This window comes from Danio aesculapii, chromosome 10 (genome assembly GCF_903798145.1).
Source record: "Danio aesculapii chromosome 10, fDanAes4.1, whole genome shotgun sequence".
NCBI classification, from domain to species: Eukaryota; Metazoa; Chordata; class Actinopteri; order Cypriniformes; family Danionidae; genus Danio; species Danio aesculapii.
This window is the reverse complement of record NC_079444.1, coordinates 13,542,931-13,570,360: the sequence shown is the minus strand read 5'-3', so window position 1 is coordinate 13,570,360 and position 27,430 is coordinate 13,542,931. Positions and strand designations below refer to the sequence as shown.

Genomic DNA, 27,430 nt, shown 5'->3' with positions numbered 1-27,430 from the left:
AAGTAGGTCTAAAAGTGCTATTATTTGCTTTGGGTATGAATTTCAACCATTAAATAAAAAATAGATTGTTTTGATTAAAATGTTTTAATGCCACATGACCAGATCAGTGTAAACACATCTTGCTTGTAAGCCTAAAAGAAATAAGAAGCGAAAATGTACTAAGCATATTGGTTAACACACTTGTGGTCTTGTTTCTTACCTCTTCCTCTCCTCGGGGTCAGCAGGAATGGCCTTATGTAATGGAGCCAGCTCCTCCTCATGAGAGATCACCAGCTTAGCATTGACTTGAACACCTGAGATCCTGAAAGTGGGTCCTTTCACCTTCCCTCTCCTGCCTCCTGATGTGAACAAACACACGCCACAATCCAGCCTTAAGACGCATGGAGTGCTTTATATGGGACTGAATTCATTCACTGGTGTGTGCGTGAAACTTTTATGCTTTTAAATTCAGACTTTTACAACTGTTCCAATACCAAAAAACACAAGACATGGGTTTCTTGCATTATTGTCTGCAGGATTTTCTGGAATGGATAAAATGTGTAACACAAAGTAGAGCAGAGAGTGTGGTTTTCTGAAGTCATTACCTGAGGTTCGCTCGGGTCCACAAGGGTTCTCCTTTAGCGTTCTTAAACAGCCGTTGTGTACAGTCTCAGCCAGCCGCCGTAGATCATGCTCAGATTTATCCACCAACTCTGCATCACGGGCGATGGCATCAAGTCTGTATCAAACAGAAAGACAGATCAACCAAAGAGGATTAGAAACAATCACTACCATATAGAAGCAATAAAAAACATTTCCTTACCTCTCTAAAGGACCACCAAACTTTTTGTAACTCTTGATAAATCTGTGTGAAAAAGAAATATCAACATGAACTACAAGCTTTAAAAAATAATATAGTATTGCTACTAATTCAATATTACAATCATAAACAAAAGTTGTTTGTGATACAACAAGATCACTATAAGCACAATGTAACAAACAATTCACCGTGAGTAAAGTTATATTTAGCGTCAAGAAAAACTAGTTTGAAATTCCACAGGATATTCTGTCCATACTATCTAAATAATATCCACTTTCACTTTTATTTATTCAATGCAACTTTATATGCAGCGCTCATGTGCAATTCAATGTGCAATTCTCTGTTATAACATTACATCGCCTCTGGCCACGCTCCTTCGCCAAGCGTGGTGTATGTGCGTAATCTGAAAGGTTTATGACATCATTAACCCGAATGTATTTTTTTGTAGTCCCCAAACTTTGTTCGCTGTAGGCTTTGCTAAGCTAACTTTGTAAAAGCCAATGGCTGTTTCTCAATTCCAAGAACGCACAGAACGGACTTGCGTTCTTGTGGAGACCGGTCTTGCCAGGTGTCCTCGGAAGAACGAACTCGGGAGACCACGAGAATAGAGAACACGTCCTTTGAGAAATGAGATGCTGCGTTCTTCCTGATGGTCACGTGACCTTCACGCGTTTTTTTTAAATGGAAAGTTATTTAAAGATCACAGCATTCATACAATAATTTATTGCTTTTTTTTTCAAATTTCAAAATACATACTATGCATAAAAACATTATAAATATACGTTGCATGATATAAATAAAACAGATTTTAATACGAATTACCGCATTACGAATTACACGAATTATCTTAGTATGTTTATTCCTTTATTAAGATGTTCATGGTAATGTTTACTTTCACAGTTTCATTTAGGGAAACTCCTGAGGTAAATAAGTGATATCTCTGAACTTTAATAATGAATCTAAATAAAATGCTGCGCTTTCCACCTCCAGTCGCAATGACTTATGGGACTTCTATAGCGAGATTGGTGCTTAAGTCTGCATTGGTGCATCCTCGATATCAAGAACACATCCGGGAAGTTTCACGAGTCCTCCATTCTTGTGGACTTGAGTATTGGAACTGAACTTTGGCAGCTGATGATGATGATGTTACACGAGGACGCAAGGTCGCTGAAGAATGCATATTGAGAAACAGCCAGAGTCTCCCTTTGCATTGAACTTTGAGCGTCTTACATTCAGAGATGTTGTTTGTGTTCACACAGCTACTTTACATATACACTAAAGCTTAAAATATGATATCGTAGTGGACCACCCCATTAAGCATCTTTTACGTCTGTGTGCATAGGCCTTGATTTTACCTAAAAACAATCTCCACTAATGTAATCCATACAGCTCATCATTCGCATAGCATGAAACTGCTAGAAGAGACTGTGAGTAAATTAAGCGTCAGCAGTTTACCTTCGTATCTCAGCATCAGTGAAGCCTTTAATGTTCTCTCTTGGGATAGTTCGAGGTCTTCCGCGCTTCTTGGGCCTCTTTCGGTCAGAGACTGAATCACTGTCTGAAGCAGAGTATCGTCTGTTCCTGCTGCGTCGGCCCTCATTTCCATTAAAGTTCATCTGCTATTACAAAACAAGCCAGAACATGAAAAACTGTACAGTACGCTGCACAAGTAACTGACCTTTAATGCAACAATGCATTTTGTTTAAAACTCATAAAGGCACCCAAGCAATTGACAGTCTTCCAAACCTCTCAAATCCATTATGCATTTGTTGTGTCACATAATTTACTGACACTGTTGGACAGTGTGATTGGCTAACCTGTTTAGCACATTTCCTCATTCGGGGTAGCAAATAGATTTCTGCAAGCTCTTTCTGTCGCTCCTCCTCTTCCAGTCTTCTCCGATGATCCTCTGGGATAATGTCATCCCAGTTTCTGTCATTCCTCTCTGTGTCCATGTCAATTTCCTCATCTTCCATCATGGAGAAATTTGCCACCTGCAAGATGGAGCAAGCATTTTTAGAAGTGCGTAAAGGTGCTTTTTTAACACCGTATTATACACCGTATATAGGTTGCTAATAGGGCTTTGCAATATGACCTAAAATCAAAACCTTGATTAATTAAACACTAGAATTTTGAATATTGAACTCTTCACTTGTTTTCAATGTAATTATTTATATACTTTTTTCCTCTCGTAGTTCGTGTTATCATTTGTACTGTAAATCAATTACTGAATGTCTTTTTCTAATTAAAGAGCATGTATCTGTTCCTTAAGATATTAAAATAAAAAACAAACTATTTATGGTTATTTATTAAACAATTGAAACTGAAATCAAAGCACAAATTGCTTGAAATTGAGGTATCTTGTGGAAAAATGGTCACATTTCAGTTTTAATGCAAAAAACAAGTTTAATAATAATAAAAAAAAAAAATAGAAAGTATCTTTTTTTGCAAAACTCTCAAGTTTTCAGTGTGTCCACACATGGTACTGCATTTTAAGTAGAAATTAGGGCTGCAATAACAAATTAATTAAACCGATTAAAATCTATTACTAAAAGCGGTGGTCACGAATTTCATAATCGATTTTTCGTGTCGCGTGACGCGGAAATTATTAGCGGAGTGAATGCACTGCCTCTGTCGCGCTCTGATGCCAGCAGAGTTCGGCACCTCATAGACAGGACAGAGCTAAAAAAAACAAGCGGAGTTAACGTTAGAGGAAAGATACATGGCGAAGGCAGAGAAATGTGTGTGACCCTAGTCATCCAAGGTGTGGGAGCATTTCACACTAAATAAACTAAATCAGCATGACATGAAAACTTCAAACTGAGCTTTGGTGCGTTGGCTGGCACTGAGCCAGAAAAAGACGTGTCATATCATCACAATTATGCAGTAACTGATGAATTTATGTGCTGAATCCTGCATGTTCTGCTTTTATGAACGAGGCATACAACCGGACCAATGACTGTATAAAATATGGATGACGCTGTTATAATTTAATTTAAGCTGCTATAATTTAATAAAGGCAACACATGTTGGACTGCAGAAATAAACAATCTTTCACACACTCTAGCCTGAGTTAGACTAATATGAGCACAAAAAATATTTCTCTCATAACAAGGTTGTTGGTATTTATTATCTTCACAGGGGGTAGAAATGACACTTGTAAAATAAGAACAATATACAACGCATAGCCTACATTTTTAAAAAGGTTTTTATATTTAATTAGCAATAAACAGGACCCAAAATATAGCCTACACACCATAGATAACGATTTACCAAGCGGGAAAAATCGTGCGATAAAAAGATACATACAGCAAGATTTCTAAATATTATCCTCGTCAATTTGTACAATAAACTTTGCAGTATTAACACATCAACTGATGTCTATCAGCTGCTGCAGCATCGCTTGTATATAGTTTATTTTTTGCCTCCGTTTTCATTTGGTTTATTCGATGCCTTTATTATATCTGGCAAAGAGGAATTTATATTCATTTTAATGTTTATTAGGAATTTTCAAATACAAAGCCAATGATAAATGTATATTTATAATATATAACATTTACAGCTCTATTGGTAATTTAAGATTCGGTTCCTAGAAAAATTTTAGAAAAACTAGAAAAATTTTATAACGGCAAAATCAGAAGATTAACTCAATAACATGCCGAAACTCAAAACGCAGAGATGTCCTGTGAGTTCAAACAACCATGTAATGTCTCGGCTGTGTATTTAAAAAACATGACGGATCCTTTGTTTTCATTCTGGCTAGCTCCACTAGATCGTGACGCATCTCTGTAACCATACAGCGTTCAGCTGCGCGTGTAGCTCCACCTTTTGGTACCCTTTCTCGTGTTTGGTACCCTTTCGAAAGGGTGCCGAAAAAGTGGTACGGTACACTTTTTGACAGTGGATGCAGCCGTAAAAGTGTACCGAACCGTACCAGTCAGTGGAAACGGACCATAAAGCCTGGTTTATACTTCTGCGTCGAGTGATCGGCGTGACCCACAGCTTGCACATCGCCATGCATTTATACTTCTGAGCGCCGTTTCTGTTGCTCTGCAATAACTCTTCCCAAACGCTAGCTGGCAGTAAGAGTTTATGTTCCTATGTGTAGTTTCGTCGCTGGTGTTTTGTTTTTTCTGAATGCTACCTTAACGTACAAATGGCTCAAACTCACTAATTTTGAAGTGGGAACCGGCGGACATGCAACAACTTTATTCATAAGGTAAACACAAAACAACAGTCTCCATCCAGAGCTCCTTCACCGGACTCAATAAATACTCGCTCCATCCGGCGCAATCGGCTCTTGGTCCCGCCAACAATCACAGAGCTTGCTATACGCATTGTTGTGACATGTGGTTACACACAAGTGCGCTTGACGCAGAAGTATACATCGACCTTAAGAGTGAACCTTCTAAAATAATAGAATCTTTTAAACTCACCAGTGAAAGAGTAGTAAAGCAGCGGTGGTAAAGTTACTTTGCATTGCAAGACTAAAGACATGTTTTTATTCTCTCTCATTTTTTGGATCATTCATTTTTCCATCTGTTATCATGTATAGCTACACTGCAAGAAAGTTTTTCTTAGTAATTGTCTCGTTTTCAGTCCAAATATCTAAAAATCTTATTAACACTAGACAAGAAATATGGCGTGAGAAACTTCTGTTTGAGATCTCATTAAGATTATTTTTCTCACTGGCAAATAATTTAGCTTGTTTTAAGCAAACGATCACATAATTTTGAGGTGGTTTTTTTTTCAGAAAACAAGACAATTTCTTATGCTAATTCATGTATCTAGTATGCATCTTGATTTAAATTTTTTTTATGATATTTGGATTGAAAACAGGACAAAACTACTAAAAGTTAGTTTTTTATTTTATTTTTATAACAGCTCAGAGATGTTTAATGACAACGTGTGTGCACTTTCTAAAGCTTTTAGTTCTGTTTTTGAATAAAGGGTTGGAAATGAATGCTTTAAATTCTGATTCACCGATTAATAAAAAAATAATAATAATAATCGACAGATTAATCGATTATTAGAATAATCGTTAGTTGCAGCTCTATGGCAAACTATTGGAATAAAAAAACAAAATTGAATCGTTTTGATTTATTTTTGCCAAGCCCTTGGTCCTAATATTGTTTTGCAGGTCTCGCACAATAACTTTACATGCAAACAATCCAAAATAAAGACTACCGCATCAGCTTATAAAAAAAAAAGCCTTCTTTGCGAAAACCTACTCTACTCCAATGTTAAGCTTGTTCCTTTAAAAGAAAAATTAGTTTTAGCCAATTCTCATAAATAGTATCAGTGTTACAAAATTAATTACCAGGGAAAGTAACTATTGTGTTAGTTTAAAAAAATCTATGTGTCAAATGACAATAAAATAACTATAAAACATTGTACACTAATCTACACTATTTTAATGTTGTTGTAGGACAATGTGAGAGACAACCATCAAATTCAACATATCATTATAAATATTAGAAAATAGGGAAAAGTAGTGCTTATACCTCTAGTTTGCAAAAGCTACCTTTGGATTTAGTGTGCGTCACCGACTGTGCATGTGCTTTTGTGAACACCCGCTTCGCCTCAGATTTGCAAACGATGGAAATATACTCTATCTAAGCCTATCATCACGTTCTCAGTTACACCACGTACACAAACACACCAATCATCAGCCTTGGTTGGTTATGTGTGCTGCCCCAGCCCCAAACACACACACACACCCTAGAGTAAGAAAGGTCCCTATGGCCGAGAGAGACGCTGCTTGCATGGAAAACGATTCAGTAATGGTAACGGCGTTGTAAAAGGGGAAACAGTAATTCAGTTGATTACTTGTTACTAAAAAAAGTAGCACTGTTACTAATGCCGTTTACTTATAGCGCTGTTATTCTCATCACTGGTCTACTCTGATTGATTTCAGTTTGTCTACAAAAACACTGGAATTACTGAAAACGTGTTTCAGGCAGTTCAGAACAATTTCTTTCATCTGAAAGATGAAAATTTATCAGACCCTTCAATATTTGAAAATTTGTAGATCTTCTGCATTCACAAACCCCTAATGTTACACACTAGACGAAAGGATAGCCCTTAATTTTTTACACATAATGGGGCAAATTAAATGCAAGACTGAAAGTCAAAAGTATCATTAACAGTATGTTTTAAAAATACCTTAAACTGTGAGAGCAGCTCTTCTCCTACGGTCGATGGTCCTGGGTCGTTCTCTCTGGTTTCTGCTCTCTTCAGGATTTCATCGATATCCATCTCCTACCAGATGAACAGTGTCAAAGGTTAACTCCTACATTGACTTTCTTGTCCATATGCTGATGACCATTTTTGAGTTAATCTTACCTGAGGTTCCTGTTCCTCTCCTTCTGGCTCTTTGAAAAGCTCTTCAGCACCAAACTTCAATATAGCTGACAGTTCCTCCTTGTTGAATGGAGTGGAACTGCAGAGGAACCAGACAATGAGGACTCGTTATTTCAATGCATATGGGTGATTCTAGAATAGCGGGTACATTTTTACATCTACAAGACAAACCTTCGATAGTTTTTCAAAACCAAAATGAAGGAATCGTTTTTGAATTGAAACACTCATTGTATTCGTTCATCTATGAATGGTTCATGCACATTTTTACTACTAAAATTTCAAGACTTTTTCGAAACTTTCAAGTACATTTTCATGACGTAATGTCTACATATACATGGTAAATAAGAAAAACAATGACGTTCAAATTTAAACCAGCATATCATAGAACACGCAACAATCTATTTTGTTTCAATTTGTTAAACTAATTTCCATGACTTTTCCAAAACTTGGTGGGTTTTTCTGTTTTTCCAAAACTTTTCCAGGTCTGGAAAATGCCATGTCAAAATTCCATGACTTTTCCAGGTTTTCCATGACCGTATGAACCCTGTCCATAAAAATATTGTTTGAATGTGTTTATTTTGAGAGATTTTGTCTTTAAAATATAAACCTAGACTCCCACAACACCCGTTTTTGATTGTTGACTCTTCTCAATCATTCATCTTAAAATTGATCATAAAATATAATTGATCATAAAATATTTCTAGAAAATGCATTACTACAGTATAATCTTATTTCATGAAATAAATCTTAAAGTTAAATAAATATCTAGTGTGTGTAGCATCGCGCTAAGGAGGCGTTTGGGAACAAACGGATCACTGAATGAATCATATGGGAGTCGTTGGAATAATTAGGTAAAAATAAATGCATATTATAAGACAATGAACGTGTTTTTTTATGTTGCATGCATATCAGACTTTTGCTGGAGACCCCCAAAACAAAAATATGACCTTTTATAATGCAAAATAGGGGCCCTTTAAAATGAAAAATAATAAAAACACATAATTAAAATTGGTCTCTCAACGTTCTTGTCCACTCTGTTACAGGATACACCAATGGAAGATCAATTATCCATCAACCGTTTTTGTAAAAGTTTATCTGAATGTATGATTCACTTTTTCAGAATATATTTTTAAATTAGACATGCCACGTGTTAGCTGATTTGATGTTAGCATCTTGAGTTAAAGCATGAAATGCTACAAAATGTCAACTGTAATTGTCAACACTTATGGATAAAACAAAAAAAAAGCTTACAATAAAGTTAAACAATTATTAACAGAATCAATGGTCCAGTTATTTTGCATGATTTTACATTAATAAAGGATTCAGCTTACTTTAAATTAAACCTTTGCTGTTTATTATTAAAAATGAATGGAAAATGCTTTAAAAACGTACAGTCATGAATTACACAATCATACAATTTCTACAAACACAGCTGCTTTTTTGTTAATAGAGTTACAAAGGATTTTCTTTATTTTTATTGTTGTTGGTATCTCTACCTGGAAGGAGCAGCACCCGTATGAAGCACAGTTTTTCCCGTGGTGTCCATCCTTTGAATGACGAGATGGTCCAGCACCATTTTCTTCTTGGCTCTCTCAATAATTTCCTCCTCAACGGAGCCCTTGGTCACCAGACGGTATATATTCACCTGTCAAAAAAGGCCAAGTGTAAATCACTGCAGCAATGCTACAGTATCTTATTTTCATTTAGCATATCAAATTACTAAAGCTTGAATTAAAGTACTGACTTTTTATAGCATGTAACTAAGCTATTTCTTTCAAAAGATTAAATGCAGAACATTTTAATCTAATATGTGGTTGCCAGGTTTTTTGTGCATGTTAATAACGGGAAGTTCAAATCATTTTACTGACTCTGAGCTTCGAGTAGGGCTGGGCGATAATTCGATAACGATAATTATCACGATATGCATTTTTTCGATAAAACGCTAATGACAGTTCGATATCGAAGTGTTCGATAATATTCACGCACTATGCGTAATGCTGCGCAGGCATTTTGCAGTCTGCCTTTCCGGGTGTCGCACGCAGTACAAGTTTACAGCCATACAGTGTTAGTTGTACTTGGGAGAAGTAAGAAAAAAATAAGGTAAAAAATGTCAGTCACAGACATTGTTGACAAGAATCGTCACTAGACTTTAGTAGTGTAGAGCTACTTAGTTTTTTGCAATCCGACACAAAACAGAGCAACGTGACTCGAACGGCAGATGACTCGTGTCATCAAAAGCAGGCAACACCACAAACCGGTTTCATTGTTTAAAACAATACCACCCTTACGAAGATGCTAATGAAATTACAGACCCAAACAAGTATTGGTAATACCAAAAGCCGTGCCTTACGAGAAAAAAACTCCGAAAAGACAGATGAAAGATATGACAGACAACACAATCTCAAACATATCTCAATGAACAGTTGATGCTTGCTGCAAACTACAAGCTGCATTATTGAAGGTCATTTGTTACGACATTGATAGGATCTTTTGTTGTCAAACTTTTCCTTTTTAAAATTAACATATTTTCTTCGAAATCTGACATTTTTAATGTAAGCGGGAATTTTGGAAGAAATGGACATTATGAAGTACCTCTGAGTTTATCGCGAGGGCATGAATGTAAAAGTTAGTAAATGAAATGGCAGAAGTGACCTGTTGCATGAGAATTTCAAATTTAACAATGAAATGCCAGGTCACTAGCAAACGGAGGTCACTAGCAGTGAATGGTGACGTAATGACATTAATCGAACCAAGTACTATAACATTTAAAACAGGCACATAAAAGCAACATTCAAAAAGCCACTCATGTAAACACCTTAATCATATTATTGTCTGACACGGATCAAGGCAAATAATTAGATTACTGATGTCTATGTAAACATTGCTAGTGACATAATCGTATGCTGCAAAAGTGCCTTAGAACATGTAATGTAAATGTAGAGTTATTGCTGACCTGTTTTTTCTGACCAATCCTGTGAGCTCTGGCCTGGGCCTGCAGGTCATTCTGAGGGTTCCAGTCGGAGTCAAAAATAACCACTGTATCTGCAGAGGCCAGGTTAATGCCCAGACCACCCGCTCGTGTGGACAACAGGAAACAGAAATCCTGCAAAGTCAAACAAATCACATCAACAAATCTCATGTTTTCTAGTTGAGTTAATGTATTACTCAAAAATTCTAGATACAAAAATTTAAGAATATTTGGAGGAATATACAAGCCAATGATTAGTAAATTAATTATATTACCATTCCTAAATTATACATAAGTTTAGCAAACACATTAGTGTTAGTCAACTGAAATGTCATCCTTAAAGAAACACTCCTGATTTAAAAAATAAATAAATAAAAAGGCTCAATTTATACATCTCCTAGAGTTAAACAGTTAAATAAAACCATTTTTGAATCCATTCAACCGATTTCTTGTTCTGGCGGGGTCACTTTTAACTTGGTATGATGTATTAAATTGAATTTGACCATTAGAAAAACAAAAAAAGTATAACCAAAAAAAGTTTTTCTATTTAAAGCTCAAATCAACTGTAGTTAAACTGTGAAATTAAAATTATTTCTAGACCAGTGTTTCTCAACCATGTTCCTGGAAGACCACCAACACTGCATGTTTTGAATGTTTCCTTTGTTCGTCACAGCTCTTTCAGTCTCTGCTAATGAGCTGATGATCTGAACCAGGTGTGTTTGGTTGAGGAGACATGAAAAATGTGCAGAGCTGGTGGTCCTCCAGGAACATGGTTGAGAAACACTGTTGTAGGCCAGTATTGCTAGGAACTATACTCTCATTCTGGCGCAATAGTCAAAAAAACTGTTGCTGTACCTGGCAGAATGATATTATGTAGCACATGAGAATGAGCTACTTTCACCTTGAAACCATGGTGACATGACAGACACATTATGTTTAACTCCAGGAGACTTGTAAAACAAGCTTTTTACCAAAAAATAAAAAGTAAATGTTTCTTTAATTTTAACTTTAATAATAATAAAATAATAAACATCTTAGCTTGACAGATTGTGCACTGAAAGCTTAGTATTACTTAATAAATAAATATGCTCCAAAACAATTTAATTACATCAATGCATGCCCGTTAACATCACAATGAAGTGAATGAAATGAACATTTATATATCTTTGATCTTCAGTGATTTCACACATACCTCAGAGCCGTCTGCATTAAAATGATCCAAAGCTTGCTTTCTCATTTCACCCTTTATGGAACCATCCAATCTCTAAAAAACAATTCAAAAACACTTTCATAAGTCAGAACCAATGCAAAAACACTGCCATGTACATGCAGTGAGTGAATCGGGCCATCACCTGGAATAAGAACTGCCGGTACTTCAGATATTCAGCCAGGATGTCCAGCATCCGAACCATCTGGGAGAAGATGAGCACACGGTGCCCTCGTTCCTTCAGCCGAACCAGCAGTTTATCCAGAAGGATCAGCTTCCCACTACTTCGAATAAGGTGCTGCAGACAAGATGTCCGGTAAATCTTTCATAATCACTTCTCACAAATTATTTGGATTAATTGTGGTTATGGAGGTTTTTTCAAACATGCAAGTGCTTATAAAAAACACCACTTGCCCACTAACTGTTTTGGAGTGCTCTCAACCTTAGAAGTCCCTCCACTGACCAGCACAATGACTGTGTTTGCATTTATGCTCGAAAAAAAGCAACACTGGGCAACTTTGTCACGGTTCCCTCTTGTGACTGATTTTTTTTTTAAGATTGATAATTGCCTGTTACCAACAAAGCAGATTGCACTGTTCTGCTTATAGGCATTTGTAAGCATGTCCATGATTCCACTGGTAGTGATGGACAGGGCTGTGTACACCCAGTTGCATGTGTTATTTTAAACAACAGGAGGCATATCTGGTAGTTGCAGCAATAGAATTCATCTACATAAAAAGTGAATCACTGAAATTATAAAAAAAAAAATTATATGCTGCAACTTTAAGCCTCTTTATGTTTAAAGAGGATAGAACATCTAAAAAACTTATTCTGTCATTGTTTTTTTTTCTTCTGTTGAACTGTTGGATACTTTTTTCCAACTTACTTCAGAATATCTTGCTTGCTCTAAATTCATTCCAAATTTAAAACCAAGTAAGAGGGAGTACAATTTCATTTTTGGGTGATCTATTTCATTAATACGTCAACAAGACATGGTCATGTAAAGTGCATTCTTCGTAATTGAAGATAAAGAAACAAAAGCAATAGCGTGAACTGATTAGCAGAGCTCCCTTTTTCCCATGACCTTGACTTCTCTCTGAACGTATACACTTTAGCTTGTGTCCAGTGAGCTTAAGAATGAATGAAATGTGACAGGAAAGTGCTTTTGCAGCAGATTTATGTGCATGCAGTCACAGCAAATGTCTGTGCAAATTAATGTCAATAAACTTCAATAAAGATCAAAACTCAAATACTGAAAGTATAATGTGGATGCTTACATTTTGACCGTGTTTCCACTGAGAAAATCTCAAATTGTTTGATAGTCTTTTAAATGCAGTTTATTTGCATTGAACTGATTTGCACGTAAACTGGTAAAACAGGTTATTCTGAACTGATTTTCACAAGTTATCAGTGCATTTGTGTGCATGTAAACATGCTCAAATACGCAATTTCTCCATTTACACTATCTGACAAAAGTCTTGTCGCCTAACCTAGTTTTAGGAACAAATAATAACATGACTTCTAGTTGATCAGTTGGTATAAGTGGCTTATATGAAAGGCAAAAGCCTCTAGATTATGCTTATTTTACCAAAATAAAGTATGATGATGTCTTGATTTTTAATTATTTCATTAGGACAGTAAGGTCTGACTTTGCTTAAACAAAAGTCTTGTCACTTAACAGAAATAATGTACAGTCTAGAATATAAAGTCATGGTGCAGTGGAAAAATATTTAATATTGTGTGACATGCTCAATAATGTTCATGTCTGTTGACTGGGCTGGCCAATCCTGGAGCACCTTGACCTTCTTTGCTTTCAGGAACTTTGACGTGGAGGCTAAAGTACGAGAAGAAGCGCCGTCCTGCTGAAGAATTTGCCCTCTCCTGTGGTTTGTAATGTAATGGGCAGCACAAATGTCTTGATACTTCAGGCTGTCGATGTTGCAATCCACTCTGCAGATCTCATGCACGCCCCCATACTGAAAGTAACCCAAAACCATAATTTTCTCTTCACCAAACTTTACTGTGAGAATCTTGGGTCCACGTGGGTTACAATAGGTCTTCTGCAGTATTTGTGATGATTGGGATGCAGTTCAACAGATGATTCATGGGGGGAAAAAAAAAAAAAAAAAATCTACCTTCTGCCACTTTTCTAAATGATCAACAAGAAGTCAAGTTATTATCTGTTGCTCTTACAACTGGGATCGTCGACATCACTTTTGTCTGGTAGTGTAGGCCTATTCCAGGATTTTTGCTGCTTGATTTTAGGCTTTTTTAAAAATATATTTACACATTAAGATCAATTTTGTTGTTCTTAAAGAAATTTATATTATATGAATTAGAATTACCAGTAACACTACAATATGGGACACAGTTAATGTTAGATAATGAATTTATTAACATGAACCAACAATGCTTGTACAGCATTTATTCATAATTTTCTAATGCATTACAAAAGCCCCATGATGTTCTTGTTAGCATTAATGCATTAGAGTTAACATGAACAAGTGTGTTCTCATTTACTAACATCAACACAGATTAATAAATACTGTAATAAATGCATTGTTCATTGGTTGTTCATGTTAGTAAATACATTAGCTACGTGTCCTGTATTGTGTAATCTTTAGCTTAGATTCAATACCTTAAAATATTGATATTTTATACAAGTTTCCACGCTGCGAGAAGAGATGTATCACTTTTATAATATACATGTGGTTTTTATGATTTGTGGCTATTGCAATTTGGACTAAAAGAGTTAGAATTATCCACATAGAAGTTGGCAGCACTTTAGATGAACACACACCTGTAGGCCTTCTTGTCTGTTGTAGAACTCATTGTCCTCAGGCGGTTTAATGAGGTAGCAGTGGTTACAGCATTTCTTCAACTCCATCATAATGTTGAGAAAGCCTGACGTGCTTCCTTTAGTGCCTTTACTCAGGGCTTTATAGTTTCTCGTCAATATCCACCTAAAGGAAACAACAGAAAACTATTTAGCTATTGACATTTAATTGTAAAATTTGCCAAGAGGGCTTTTTTTTTTTTACATTTTTGACAAAACCTTTATTAGCATATAGAATGGTGAGTTTAAGGAAGACTCATAGTGCTTCAAATAAATCGTCTGGATAACGAGTCTTCGGCCGTTTCGGCGTGACGTCGATACAAAACTTAAGCCCCGCCCAATTGTTGCGCGCGCAAACCTGGGATAATTGAAACCCCCGGCCCCTCCCACAAACACAGTAGCAAAGAAAAAAAGACAAACACTGTAGCAGACCCCAGTTGAATCACGTCATGAAGACGCTGTGCTCAGCTGGATATTATTTGAAGTGTGAAGGGAAAGTGTTATTTTCTCTACCCAAAGATGAAACTGTGAAGAGTCAGGGGTTGAGGCTTATTTTTGCAAAAATACATTATAGCCCCAGCTTTGTTCCCGTCATTTTTCAGCGATCTACGCGCTTACAATGGGGGAATCAACATGTTTGCCTTTTCTGGCAGAAGTCAGGACCTTTCTTGGTTTATTGTTCTCCCTGAAGTTGAAAATACCCCCTTTGAGTTGCAAAATGCTGTTAAACAATCATCAGTGCTTAATGTCTATGATCTATCATTAACACACTCACACAAATGAGAGAATTAAGAGTAACACAGTTTTAGAGCTTCTTGAAAATGTAAAAATAAGCTGTTTTTAATTATTTCTTAATAAGCATGGTTTATTATTCATTTATTAGTAAATACAGTGATCTAAAAGCATTTTAATGTTTAAAGAACCCCTACTATACATTAAAAAGGATCATATTTTGGTTTTGGGGGTCTCCAACAACAGACGGATATGCACGAAATGTCAAAAAACACTTTCATTGCCTTCATTCATTCATCTTCTTTTTGGCTTATTCCCTTTATTGATCTGGGGTCGTTACAGCAGAATAAACCGCCACTTTCATGGTCTTATAATATGCATTTATTTTTACGAAATTATCCCAGCGACTCCCATATGATTCGTTCAGCGATTCACTTATTCCCAAACCCCTCTCCTTAGCGCGATGCTAATCTGCGCCGATTGGACCGATGGCAGTCTGTTGCGATTGGTCGACAGCGTTCAGCGCGAGACAGCATGAAATGCCCACCATGGCTTATCAACAATACGGAAGTAATTGAGTGCAGACTGTATTTGTGAGCATACCTGCCAAAACTCCTGTTTTTAATCGAGGGTCTCCCGCATTTCAGACCCATCTCCCGTCACCCTCCCGTTTTGTTATTTATCCTAGAAAACTCCCGTAATTTCAACCGTAATTTCAATACTATTTTCAATTACTAATTTAGAGAGACCTTATGTGATTGACTGCTAGCAAACGCATGAGGATGATGTAACATTAGTAGTTAAGCGGGTGAAAACTTCACATTTGTCTTTCTGCTGTTGATGCACTTTTGAAAGATGTTTAGTCAGATTGCTTGTGTTTCCGCTTATACAAGAAAACAACTTGTTGCTTTTGTTGCAACGGACATTGTCGGTGTCCACTTGGGAAATCCAACCATACTCTTGAGCGTTTTGTTCTCTCCGCCATCCTCATTCTTTTAAGTGCAAACTTACGAGCTGTGGGTGCACTTTACATTAGCAAGCTCGGTGTACAAGCTGACTTATACTTTCGGTTGTGTCTGCATCACAATCCACCGTTAAAACAGTGAAGGCTTTTTTATACTTGACTCGCTCGCCATTGTACTGTTTGGAGGAACAGGACGAAAATCTCATGTGAGATTGCCAACACTGCAGATGAATATCAAATATAGCAAATTAGAAAAGGTTGGTCAATTATATTATGCTACTGTAGGTAACCCTTATTTAGCAATAAATATCAAGTACCGATAGCTAACATCAGAGCTTATCGATACTTCTCTCTTTTATAGTTTAGCACTGGTACCGATAAAGTACCAAGTTTCAGTATTCATCCCTAGCTGCAATATCAAGCGTTAATATTTAGCCATCATAATGTGGAAACAGCTGCACATACTCCTTGTCAGTAATTCCTCATTCACACTAGCAGCAACTTTGTAGCTGCCTGTCGCTCTGGGTGGCGACCTGCTGCAAACGCAGGGGTGTGTGGGTCTACAGCACGGAGAATACAACCGGCCTCTAAGCAAGCTGAGAGAGTGAGCTCTACTGGTGCTCCTATTGGCTGTCGCTCAAGAAAGTCGTTCTTCATTTGCATAAAGTTAAAGAATTCTCAACTTTTTCGCATCGCTCGACACACCCACCTTGTCGCCAACGGTCACTGTTGCTCACTGGAAGTCACTCACTTGTTGAAATGAAAGGTCACTTATCAATTTGCCACTGCGAGTCGCAAAGAAGGCTTAATACAGACAAAAGTCAGCAGAAGCTTGGTTTAATATCAGCTCATTAGTATTTAAAGAGATATGAAGCACTCACTGTGGATTGAGGTGTTTTTGACATTAGCGGTGTCAAAATTAATTGTTTCTTCAGTGCACCGCAATGCAGATGGGGACAATTCGACATAGGTTCAGTAATAGATCATAACTGGTTATTACGTACTGACGTCATTTATCTCGTTTGCGCAATGTCGCAGTAGAATACTATGGCGAAGAAAGCGAGGGCGAGTAAATAAAACACTCCTACTACTTAAAAGGGAGATAATTATGCACAATTCAACTGCTTGTGAATTTGCTGAAGAGTCTTTCATTAACATTGAAGAAGGCACAGCACACGAGCCGCTATGTCACTACTAGGGGGAAATGCTGTAAAACTCCATCCTCTCTCTCTCTCTCTCTCTCTCTCACTTTGGACAATTGACCCGCTGGCGTGTTCGTGAGGTAACTTTTCTTCTCCTCTTAGCTGTTGAAGTGATACTTGAGGATCCAGAAACGAGCGTGCCTGAGGTGCGAGTTTTCTCCACTGTACCTATTATGGATTACCTGTGATAACCGCACATTATGCGCATATAGACGTTAACCGTGGCTGTTCTTCTTTCGTCACTCATCGGTCAACAGCGCTTTAATTTCTAAAGCCAATCGCAGCCCTTTTTGTTGAGCGGATGAAGAAAATGACCAATCATAGGGGTTTAAGAGTAATTTACATTAGTTTATTTGCTATAAATGCTCATGTTGGCATTGGTGCATGTATTGGAGTTTTGTTTGAAACATTTTTAAAAAATTAAGTTTTCTTTGAGCAGGTCAAATTAAAGATACAGTTCTTCTTGTATTAAAAAAAAATACAAATAAAATAAATATTAATATTATATAGATTTTAATAAAAAATGTCTTGTGTTGCAAAGAAAAAAAAGTCTATGTATGGAAAGCATCGTCAATGCACTGTGATGCACCGAGTTATCGAATTGAACCAAATTATGAGACCAATGTAGGTTTACACCCTTATTAAAAATATTACACTCCCATTGAGAATTTTACTTTTTATTAAGACCCCAAAGAATCATATCAACTTGTGTAAAATAAGCATCTGATGAGTCACCTTTGATGTCTCTCTGTACTGTACTCTAAATGAATGTGGTTGTCTTACTTGTAGTATTGTTTCTGAACCGCGCTCATCTCCACCCGGAGGATCTGTTCCACCTTGGCAGGCAGAGATTTCTCCACATCCTTCTTTACTCTGCGCAGCAGGAATGGCTCCAGCTCCTTATGAAGGCTTGTGTAGCCAGAGTCTCTGCCTTTCCCATGTTCCTCTTCAAACATCTCCCACGAGTGAAATCTGCCAACATGATAGTTTATATCAGTGACATCTGACTTACACACTGTATTAAACCAATACAAGAATGCGGTTAGCACTTATCTCTAGGGTTTCTCAGCACTAACCACTTAAAAATAAACCACAAAAGACTAAAAGAGCTACAGAAATACCACATGAAATGTTTGCCTGTGTGTAGAAGCACTTCTAAAATAAAGCCTTTGGCTACACTGTGAATCGAATAACAAAAGTTGACTGACACCACGAGAGAACACCTACTTTTCAGGCATGATGAAGTGTAGCAGAGACCAGAGTTCTTTGAGGGAGTTCTGGAGGGGTGTCCCAGTGATCAGGAGCCTGTGATTGGACTTGAACTCTATCATAGTCTTGTAGAGCAGAGAGTCATCGTTCTTCAGCCGATGGGCCTCGTCTACACCAATGAATGCCCAGCTTACATTTCCTAAAAATGACTACAAGAGGAAACAAATGTTACATACAATAACCAGAGTTCCCACTTAAAAGGTGCAGTACAGAAGTTTGAGTATGGAACTAGGTATTGCACCTCTGGTTCAAAACGCACTAGAGCAGGATGCCAGATTGACGACACCAACAAAGGCTGATTTAAATTGTGCTCTACATAAAAGCAACGACATGCGATAGAAGAAATATTTTCCATATTAAAAGGAGTTTTTGTCCTAACCAACACCTGAAATTGATATATTTAAAACACCTTTGATTTCTTGCAGCTGAACAACAGCATAAACTGATTATGATCACCTCAGGTACACCTCATGTGCTTTATTCAATGTTAAATGCTAATAATGTGAGTTTGAATGCCATTTTAGATGAGATTTATTGCCACACTACTGAAAGCAGCAGCAGATAATATAATAAAAAAATAAATAAAATAAATATAATAAATAAAATAAACCATTTGAAATTGAACTTTAAAAATGTGACCTTGTGTAAACCAACACATATCAGTGATTCAGCATCTACATTTAATAATGTTAAAGAGGTTTAATATGTATTCATTACATTGTAAATCTTACCATTTTGTTGGAGTGAAGTGAGTGCACTATTTTGTGCTTCTGAATGGCTGCATTTAAATTTCTGTCATGTTTTGTCAGGTGCAAACAGCCCAATAGCTTATCACTTAAACATTTGACACGTAGCGTGTTGTTAGGACACGGGGTTACAATGTAACCTGCTCACCTAATTTTTATGTTTGTAATATTTATATTATTTTCTAATTAAGAACCTCCTCATGTGAAACTCTGAATCTGTGTCTCATTTCAGAGTCTGCGACTGTCCAACAGGTGTCACATTTTTCGGTTGCGGACGCATGCTTTGAAAGCCTGACTGAATAAATCAAATGCACAGTTTTTCACCGAGGCAACCCAGGGTGCTGAAGTATAATTGGCTAAACTGGCATAGGTCGGGTTATAAGACCAAAACAAAGACAGCCTTTCCAGCACGTAACATTTTCAAAGCAGAATATCTGACTTCTGCATTATTTTTACGATAAACAAGAAGGTTCATAGTATGGTACTTTTATGCTTTAGAAGAGTCAAAAACTTACATACAGCACCTTTTAAGCTTTCACTGATTAAAAAGGTGAATCTCCATGACATCTAATGAATGAAAAAACATGCTGCTTTTCTGCTTTGCGTAAGATTAAAATTGGTTTGGATTAAATATATATATTATATTATATCCTACTTTTAACACTCTGCATTTAAAGTGGTCATCTGAAAGCCAAATCTCTTAAAATATCTATTATCCTGGCATGCTAGCTTTAATAAAGATACAGTGACAAGGTACAGTCAGGTGAAAAATTGTTAAAAATAAGTAAAAAGAAAAAAAAAAAATAGCCTATCCATAACAATACACAGCTTATATATATGTATATATATATATGTATATATGTATATATATATATATATATATATATATATATATATATATATATATATATATATATATATATATATATATATATATATATATATATATATATATATATATATATATATATATATATATATATATATATATACACACACACATACATTCAATAGATGGGCATGAATTAATTTTTTTTAATCTAGATTAATCTCACTGTAATCTTGGAATTAATCTAGATTAAAATGGCTTATTTAAATTCTGCCGGGGCCATTCAGAATATGTGTGCTACCCAAATAATGACTAAAAGCAAGTCTTTGAGAACGGGTTTCTCAAGCCAGGTGGCGCATTTGACCAGGGGCTCATCTCCTGTTTCCAAAATGCATCACAAACTGCTTGAGAAACTGTTCTACTATGATAATTGGTGATGAAAATAAATCATGTTCAATAAGATGTACTTGTGTTTACTAACTGTTAACAGCAATTTTTGATGACCTTACTCTGACTAAAGCCAAAACTGAACTAAACAAAAATGGAAGACGTGGAGTATGAATATATTAGTGGCATTATTGAAGTAAACACAGCAATCAAACTATTACCGTCATGTAGGACTTTTCGGCATATATTCCGACAAGATCCACACACGGCGACTGTCAGTAAAGGACCGCAGACATGCACATTGCGAAATGCAAATGTTTTCTTTCCATTCGACAGGCGTTATTAAATTCCATAACACTCTCCCCAGTCCTTACTCCTTATTTGCGTCTAATACCCCCGTTTGTCACAGGGGCATGAATGAAATGTTCATGAGTGAAAGTGAAACTGCCAAACTGCAGTTAAAGGCACCCAAAATTACAGGAAACTCTTACATGAAAGCACTTCACGTAAACACCTTAGTTAAATTATTGTCTATTAAGGCAAATAACTAGGTTACAGATGTCCATGTAAGCGTAGTCAGTAGTGTCTTCGAAGTAAGTGAAAGATCCAGAAGGGCATCCTGCTGATTTGAATCAGAAGAGCACTTTTTTGTCAGACGGCTCACCGGTTTACTTTCAAACCACCCAGTCCATTTTATTTGTATATGTTTTACTCGAACACATTAACTCTACAGGTGCCTAATAGTTAGATGTGGAGCTAACATTAATCAGATTCACTCTAGTGAACTGCATCCATGTTAGCACATTACATTTGATGTGGTAATTTCACAGTAGGAATACACACAGGTTTGAAGACTCGTTCTCGCCACCTACAGTGCAATTCGTTCAGGTATACATCCGCGCTAAAATATCAAGGTGAAAGTCACTATAGCTTGCATAGAATAGAACCAGCTTCCAACCCAAATTTGAGAATAGATTAACGGTGATTATTCATTTTATTATTATTATTTTATATATATATTTTTTTTTTAAATCGCCCAATGAGAGTCTCGCGTCAACGCAGCATGTTAACGCTGATAACGGCCCACCACTAATACATACATTTATATCTATGGTATAGGAAAACTACAAAAATATTCCATGACTTGTACAAACACAGACTTTAAATGTCTGAAATAGACCTTTAACATTGCATGATAGTCCAGAAATTCCATAACACAGTGATAAATCATTTAAAATCATATTATTACATTGTTTAATTCTAAAACACAGTAATAATTTATTGTATATGTTGGGATTTGATTTATAATTAACTATACTTCGTTATTTAACTAAACTTAGCAAAATAATGACACTATATCGTCTTACTACAGATATAGACAAATCTCTTTTACATAAAACGCTTAAATATTTTTACCATACTAAATGTTAGTAAAGCTTAAAATTATTTTGCCTTGAATTATACCTTATCCTTCAGCAGAATTTCATATGTAGTCAGCAGAATGTTCAACTTCAGTCGTTTGGTCTGCGGATGCATCCATTCATGTGTTCGAATCTGAAGAACAAACAGGAAAACACTCAGATTTGCCCTGTACTTATTGCACGCAAGAAATTGAGAACCTGCTCACGGTCCTTTCAGAAAGTCTGACCATGTTTCTGCTGTTGATATCGCCCAGGTACACCACAACATTCATCAGAGGAGCCCAGAGCTGTATCTCTCTCTGCCAGGACGTGAGGGTGGACAGTGGCACCACCAGAAGGAACGGGCCATAAAGCTGGTGCTCATGGAACAAGTAATTGAGGAAACTGATGGTCTGGATGGTTTTGCCCAGACCCATCTCATCTGCCAGGATACAACTGTTTCCTCTGGGAAAGCAGCAGAGTAAACATTCATGACTTTAGAACAAATTGAAAGCATGTTCAGAATTGTATATAGCATGTGGTCTCATCCATGTTTTCATGGATAAACATTTGTTATTTGGAATGAATTTAAACCAATTTCTGAAAGTTTTATATTGGTTTACATTATCATTACATGTGCTCCAAACTAAATTTGCAGTGTCAACATGTTCAGAATGATCATTTCTACCATGATACATATATAAAAATAAAGCTTGCATGCATTTCAAATCATTTCTAAACCAAATTTTAAAATCACTGACTGCCTGTTAATGAATTGGTTCACTCAAAAATTAATTGTCATTAATCCTCATGCTGTTCCTATCCAAAAAGAAATGTTTTTCAAAATTTTTAAAGAAAAGAAAGCAAAAACATTGTCAAAACACGTCATGTGACCATTTAACTGTAATCATGCGATGACCCAAAAACAATTTTGTTTGCCAAAATAAACTGCAAAAATTTCTTTGTTTGCCTGATTACAGGTCGAACCACTGAAGTCACATGGAATGTTTTTGCATTCTTTTCTGGACTTTGAACATCTCAGGACACTTTATAGTGGGTCAGAGAGCTCTCAGATTTCATCTAAAACAGGGGTCTCAAACTCGCGGTTCGCGGGCCAATTAAGGCCCATAGGATGATAGTTTGTGGCCCCCGCCTTGATTTGAAAGTTTAATGTTAGTGCGGCCCGCAAGTTTGATATGTATAGCACTTTACAGTTTTGTGTGTGGAGCTGAACGAACCCACCAATTATGGTGGGGTATATGGCTATCGAGGGCGGGACATCAGCTGGGCTTGACGCAGGCAGAGAAACCTTTCCAATGAGTGAAAGTTACAGCAGCGGTGCCATGGAGTGTTTTCTTCCGTGCCTGCTGGCTGCCTCATTTCTATTTGGCATATGCAGACATTCGTCCCAGCGCGCTTCAAAAACTTTTTTTGAAGTGTTGTGAATGAAGTTGCTGCCCAGCGGGACATTATAAGTATATAAACGTATATAAATCAGTGCTTAATTTGAGCAGGATCTTACCGGATGCTGTTCTGTGAAATGTCAGATATTTGTATTTTTCTTTCCAGCATTTATTTTAATTGATTCGGCATTAACTTTTGCGCAGTGATTACCTGCATGTGTGTGTGTGTGTGTGTGTGTGTGTGTGTGTGTGTGTGTGTGTATGAGAGAGAGAATGAGCGCAGCGAATGCTGTGTGGATTGTGTGTGCGTGCTAGTTAAAGCAAAATTCACGTTTAACTATTGGTCCCGAACAATATTTTCAACCAATCATCTTTCTTGCGTTTACAATCACTCTCATTGGGTGGTGGTTATTGTTTTGCGCGCAGTGAGCAGAAAAGAAATGAAAGTGATGTGTACGCGGCGGGATAAAAGAAAAGTCTAATGTAGTCGTCTGAGGTCTCACATCGACACCTGTCCATCAGCAATAAGAGTCTCCGGTAACCAGGGCCAATTATAGAGTTGCAGTGTTATTTGTGGGTCATTTGCATCGCCTCACACAATAAACCAGGGGTGTCCAAACTCGGTCCTGGAGGTCCGGTGTCCTGCAGATTTTAGCTCCAACTTGCCTCAACACACCTGCAAGGATGTTTCTAGAAAGCCTAGTAAGAGCATGATTAGCTAGCCCAGGTGTGTCTGATTGGGGTTGGAACTTTGCAGGACACTGGCCCTCCAGGACCGAGTTTGGACATGCCTGCAATAAACATGACATATATTTCCATATGACGTAAAAGTAGTCAAAACAAATGACAACAACACAGTGTTGCCTCTTTTTCTGTAACAACAGCACAGCGCATAATAGTAAATCTAATTATTATTATTAGTATTATTACTACTATTTATTACTGAGTTATTTATTTTCTTATTAATTTTTATTTTGTTTATTTTTTTCCATCTTATTTTATGTAAAAAAAAATTCCAATCTTCTCAAACCTCTTATTTTTTAACACAAAATAAGATGAAAAAAATAAACAAATTAATAATTAATAATATAATTAATTTCTTGTGGAAAACCTGATGCAACCCAGCCTCACCCAGACTCTAATACCAGAATTCTTAATAACAGAATTCTTAACAGAATTGTCATTTTTGGGTAAACTAATGTGTGTTTTAATCACATTTTTAAATATCTTCTTCATGCTTTAATGTTTACATTTCTTTTACTTGCTGTAATTTATATTTCTTTTATTCATGTTTATGTAAAGCACTTTGAATTACCATTGTGCATGAAATGAGCTGTAGAAATAAAATTGCCTTGCCTAATATTAAGACACAATATGCAAATTACCACAAGCAGATAAAATACAAACATATGCTATATGAACTGTACATATGTGCAAGATTAAACCTATCAATCCTGCTAATGGATTTTTTGAGTGGATTCAAGTGTAGATAATAAACTGATGTGATGCCTTGTAGGGATAAAAAAGAACCGACATACTTGCACCAAGAATGGGCCATCCAGTTCAGACCATCCAACTGATAGTCCCGCAGCTCCAAACCTTCTGCACCAATGTAATGAGGTTGCTTCTTCATGGGAACAAACCGTGGTCTCTGTTTTAAAACCTAAAGAAAACCAAACATTTCACTGGCTGCACAGTTTAGTTTCATTTACTTTCTCAGATGGGCGTTTAGGGTTACCTTGCAGTCTCTGGAGGGGATGGTTTTGCACTGGTTCCGGCTCATGTATTCATCAATGCATTTTTGAAACTTTCTAGAAATAAGAGCACCGTCTTCCCAGCTGCACTCAGAGTATGGCAACCCCTGCCATTTACAAAGGTAATCAGGATAGCCTGCGGCAGACTTCTGATTTGAATGTCCTGCAAGAATTAGACAAAAGTGAACGCAAATACAAAAAGGCCTCAAAACAATAAAAAGCTTTGTTTCATCTAAGACCACTACTGTTTAGATTTCATTGAGACGCTTCCCTCTTGCTTTGTTCGTAATCTACATGATGTCTGAGTACTACTGAACAAACAAACAAACATGGCTTACAAGTTGAGTGGAAAAACAAGAAACTGTAATAGGATGTGGATTGGCAGAGAGTGAGTGGCAGATCACCTACTGCACCTTTAATTTGTAAATTACGAGGTCCCGGAACAGATCGGGGTAACGGATCCAGCATGTTACCAGAGGAAGGAGAGGTGTCGCGGACGACAGTGAAGAGGGTTGGGGAGTCACGGAAGAAAGTGAAGAGCAGGGGGGTGGGATGCGTGTGAGGAGGGGGATTGGTAAAATGAGGTGCCGGATCAGATTTCAGAGGTGCCAGCACAAATTAAGCCCTGGATGCAATGCGTCTTACTAGTTGTTAAACGTGATATTTAATTAATCTTGTCTCTGTCTAATGACTCTTCTGTCTTTTAAATCTATCATGTAACGTGTCACATCATCAGTACACTGCTTCAATTTTTTGCTTTCCCGCTTGTACTTTTACATTTTAGCGAAAACCCTTAGATACTGTTGGTTGGTTCCTGTTGGTTGTGCACGTTTTTTACCAACCAAGTTTGTGGACGCCATTATGACGACACAAATCACTCTGCCTATTCATACCAGAGTCCCGCTGAAAAAGTGATTGACAGGTGGCAATTTGTGTGTAACTTAACTTTATTTATTTGGTTATTTGGTTTCTTGATTTAGTTATGGGCAAAACAAAGACTATACGGGTCAGGTAGTTGAAACGGTAGGCTACAAATAATCAATTTGTTTTGAATTAATTAATTACTCGTGAAAATTTATTCACTGAAGCCTATGATGACAATACCATCGGTCATCGCGATGTTTCATATTGGACATCGTATGATGCCAATTGCCGAATCGCGAAGCATCAATATCTCACCCAGTCCTAGTAATCAGACTGATGAGAACATCTTAACTCCAACGTACTGACAGCATCTGCTTACCAATAATTCTCTCCACAAGTTGATATTGAGAATGCAAGTCATCCATGAGCTCCTGCTGACAGTTGAAGTACTCCACGTCCTCAGGTGAGGCAGCTTTAAGCCTAAAGAGAGCAGTGTAAAAAAAAAACCTAAATTAGCATCTAAATAAATTAGCATCGAAAGATCAAGCTCTGTCAGCATTTGCACCATTTCTTTTTCTCCTGCTCTTTTTTCTTAAAGTTGTCCAGTTTCTTCATGCCCTTCACATTCTGTTGTTTAAGTGTCTCCTCTGTCTCCCAAGTGTTGTGAATGTGAGACCAGTTCTTCCATTTGATCAAATATTGCACCTCTCCTGACTGTCTGTTGGGGTCGAAGTTGGCATTGGGATCACCATCCGCCTCTACAGCATATACTGTAGTCACAGCCCCCGTTACTATAAAGTAAAAAGATGAAAATTTAACAAACACAATGCATTTCCTATAAAAAATATGTTCCAAACTTTACTCACAAGCTGGTTTTCAACATCCAAGTGTTTTTTTTTTTATATTTAAACATGGTAAACCACCAATAAAGTTTAGCCGTTACATGTGTGGACATTTACGCATCACAGAAATTGTGAAACCTACAAAACAGTTTTCTGCACCATTATTCTCACCTCCTTTCCTGCCTGTCCTCATTTCCATGACTCTCTCCAGTGTCTCAAACTCGTCCTCCTCTGGTGGCGGGACATCCTCTCCACACACCTCCACCAGGTCATCCGAATCAGTCTTCAGCTCTTCATCTTCTTTGTAGCTTACATTGACCGTGGCCTGCCGTCGGGGCCCTGCCAAAGCTTTTTTATAGTCATCTTCATCATCCTCTGAGGAAGAGTGGGAGGGCTTCTTTTTGGGAGCTTTGTTATTTCTCCCATTCCTGGCGTTGGCCCTGCGAGAGAAGCAGAGATCCATTGAATAACTATTTACTTAAATAACAAAACAGCCATAAAGACTGATCATTGTGCAGTAAGCATATGTTAAAAGCACAAGACTAAACCAAAATTGACATTTTTGTTAGAGATCCTTAAGCATTTTCATCAATTAAAATGGTCGTGCCCAACTGAGCCTGGTTTCTCTCAAGGTTTTTTTTCTTCACTTTCGCCATTTGTGAAGTTTTTTTCCCTCTCCGCTGTCGCAACTGGCTTGCATGGTTCAGGATCTGTAGAGCTACGCATCGTTGGATTTGCTTTTCAATATTTGGACTCTCAGTAGTGATTATTAAACCACACTGAACTGAGCTAAACTGAACTGAACTTAAACACTACAAACTGAACTACACTGTTCCAATTTACTGTGACCTTTTATGTGAAGCTG

The 27,430-nt window shown here is 37.0% G+C and overlaps 1 protein-coding gene across 2 annotated transcripts in view; it reads right to left on the bottom strand.

The window, feature by feature from the left end:
- Positions 1 to 27,430, bottom strand: part of chd1 (chromodomain helicase DNA binding protein 1) — a 60,136-nt gene that overhangs the window by 21,171 nt on the left and 11,535 nt on the right. The window contains exons 7-27 of one of the 2 annotated variants that reach the window (XM_056466311.1): positions 26,737 to 27,005; positions 26,289 to 26,514; positions 26,103 to 26,203; positions 24,844 to 25,022; positions 24,644 to 24,768; positions 21,951 to 22,167; positions 21,767 to 21,856; positions 18,299 to 18,489; positions 17,855 to 18,043; positions 14,138 to 14,300; positions 11,483 to 11,635; positions 11,323 to 11,394; positions 10,116 to 10,265; positions 8,659 to 8,807; positions 7,145 to 7,241; positions 6,965 to 7,060; positions 2,617 to 2,793; positions 2,255 to 2,418; positions 803 to 844; positions 585 to 718; positions 200 to 338 (exon numbers count right to left, since the gene is read on the bottom strand). In XM_056466311.1, the coding sequence (XP_056322286.1) occupies positions 200 to 338; positions 585 to 718; positions 803 to 844; positions 2,255 to 2,418; positions 2,617 to 2,793; positions 6,965 to 7,060; positions 7,145 to 7,241; positions 8,659 to 8,807; positions 10,116 to 10,265; positions 11,323 to 11,394; positions 11,483 to 11,635; positions 14,138 to 14,300; positions 17,855 to 18,043; positions 18,299 to 18,489; positions 21,767 to 21,856; positions 21,951 to 22,167; positions 24,644 to 24,768; positions 24,844 to 25,022; positions 26,103 to 26,203; positions 26,289 to 26,514; positions 26,737 to 27,005 (3,123 nt within the window). The remainder of the gene's footprint in view (positions 1 to 199; positions 339 to 584; positions 719 to 802; positions 845 to 2,254; positions 2,419 to 2,616; positions 2,794 to 6,964; positions 7,061 to 7,144; positions 7,242 to 8,658; positions 8,808 to 10,115; positions 10,266 to 11,322; positions 11,395 to 11,482; positions 11,636 to 14,137; positions 14,301 to 17,854; positions 18,044 to 18,298; positions 18,490 to 21,766; positions 21,857 to 21,950; positions 22,168 to 24,643; positions 24,769 to 24,843; positions 25,023 to 26,102; positions 26,204 to 26,288; positions 26,515 to 26,736; positions 27,006 to 27,430) is intronic. The other variant, XM_056466313.1, reaches the window with a different exon arrangement.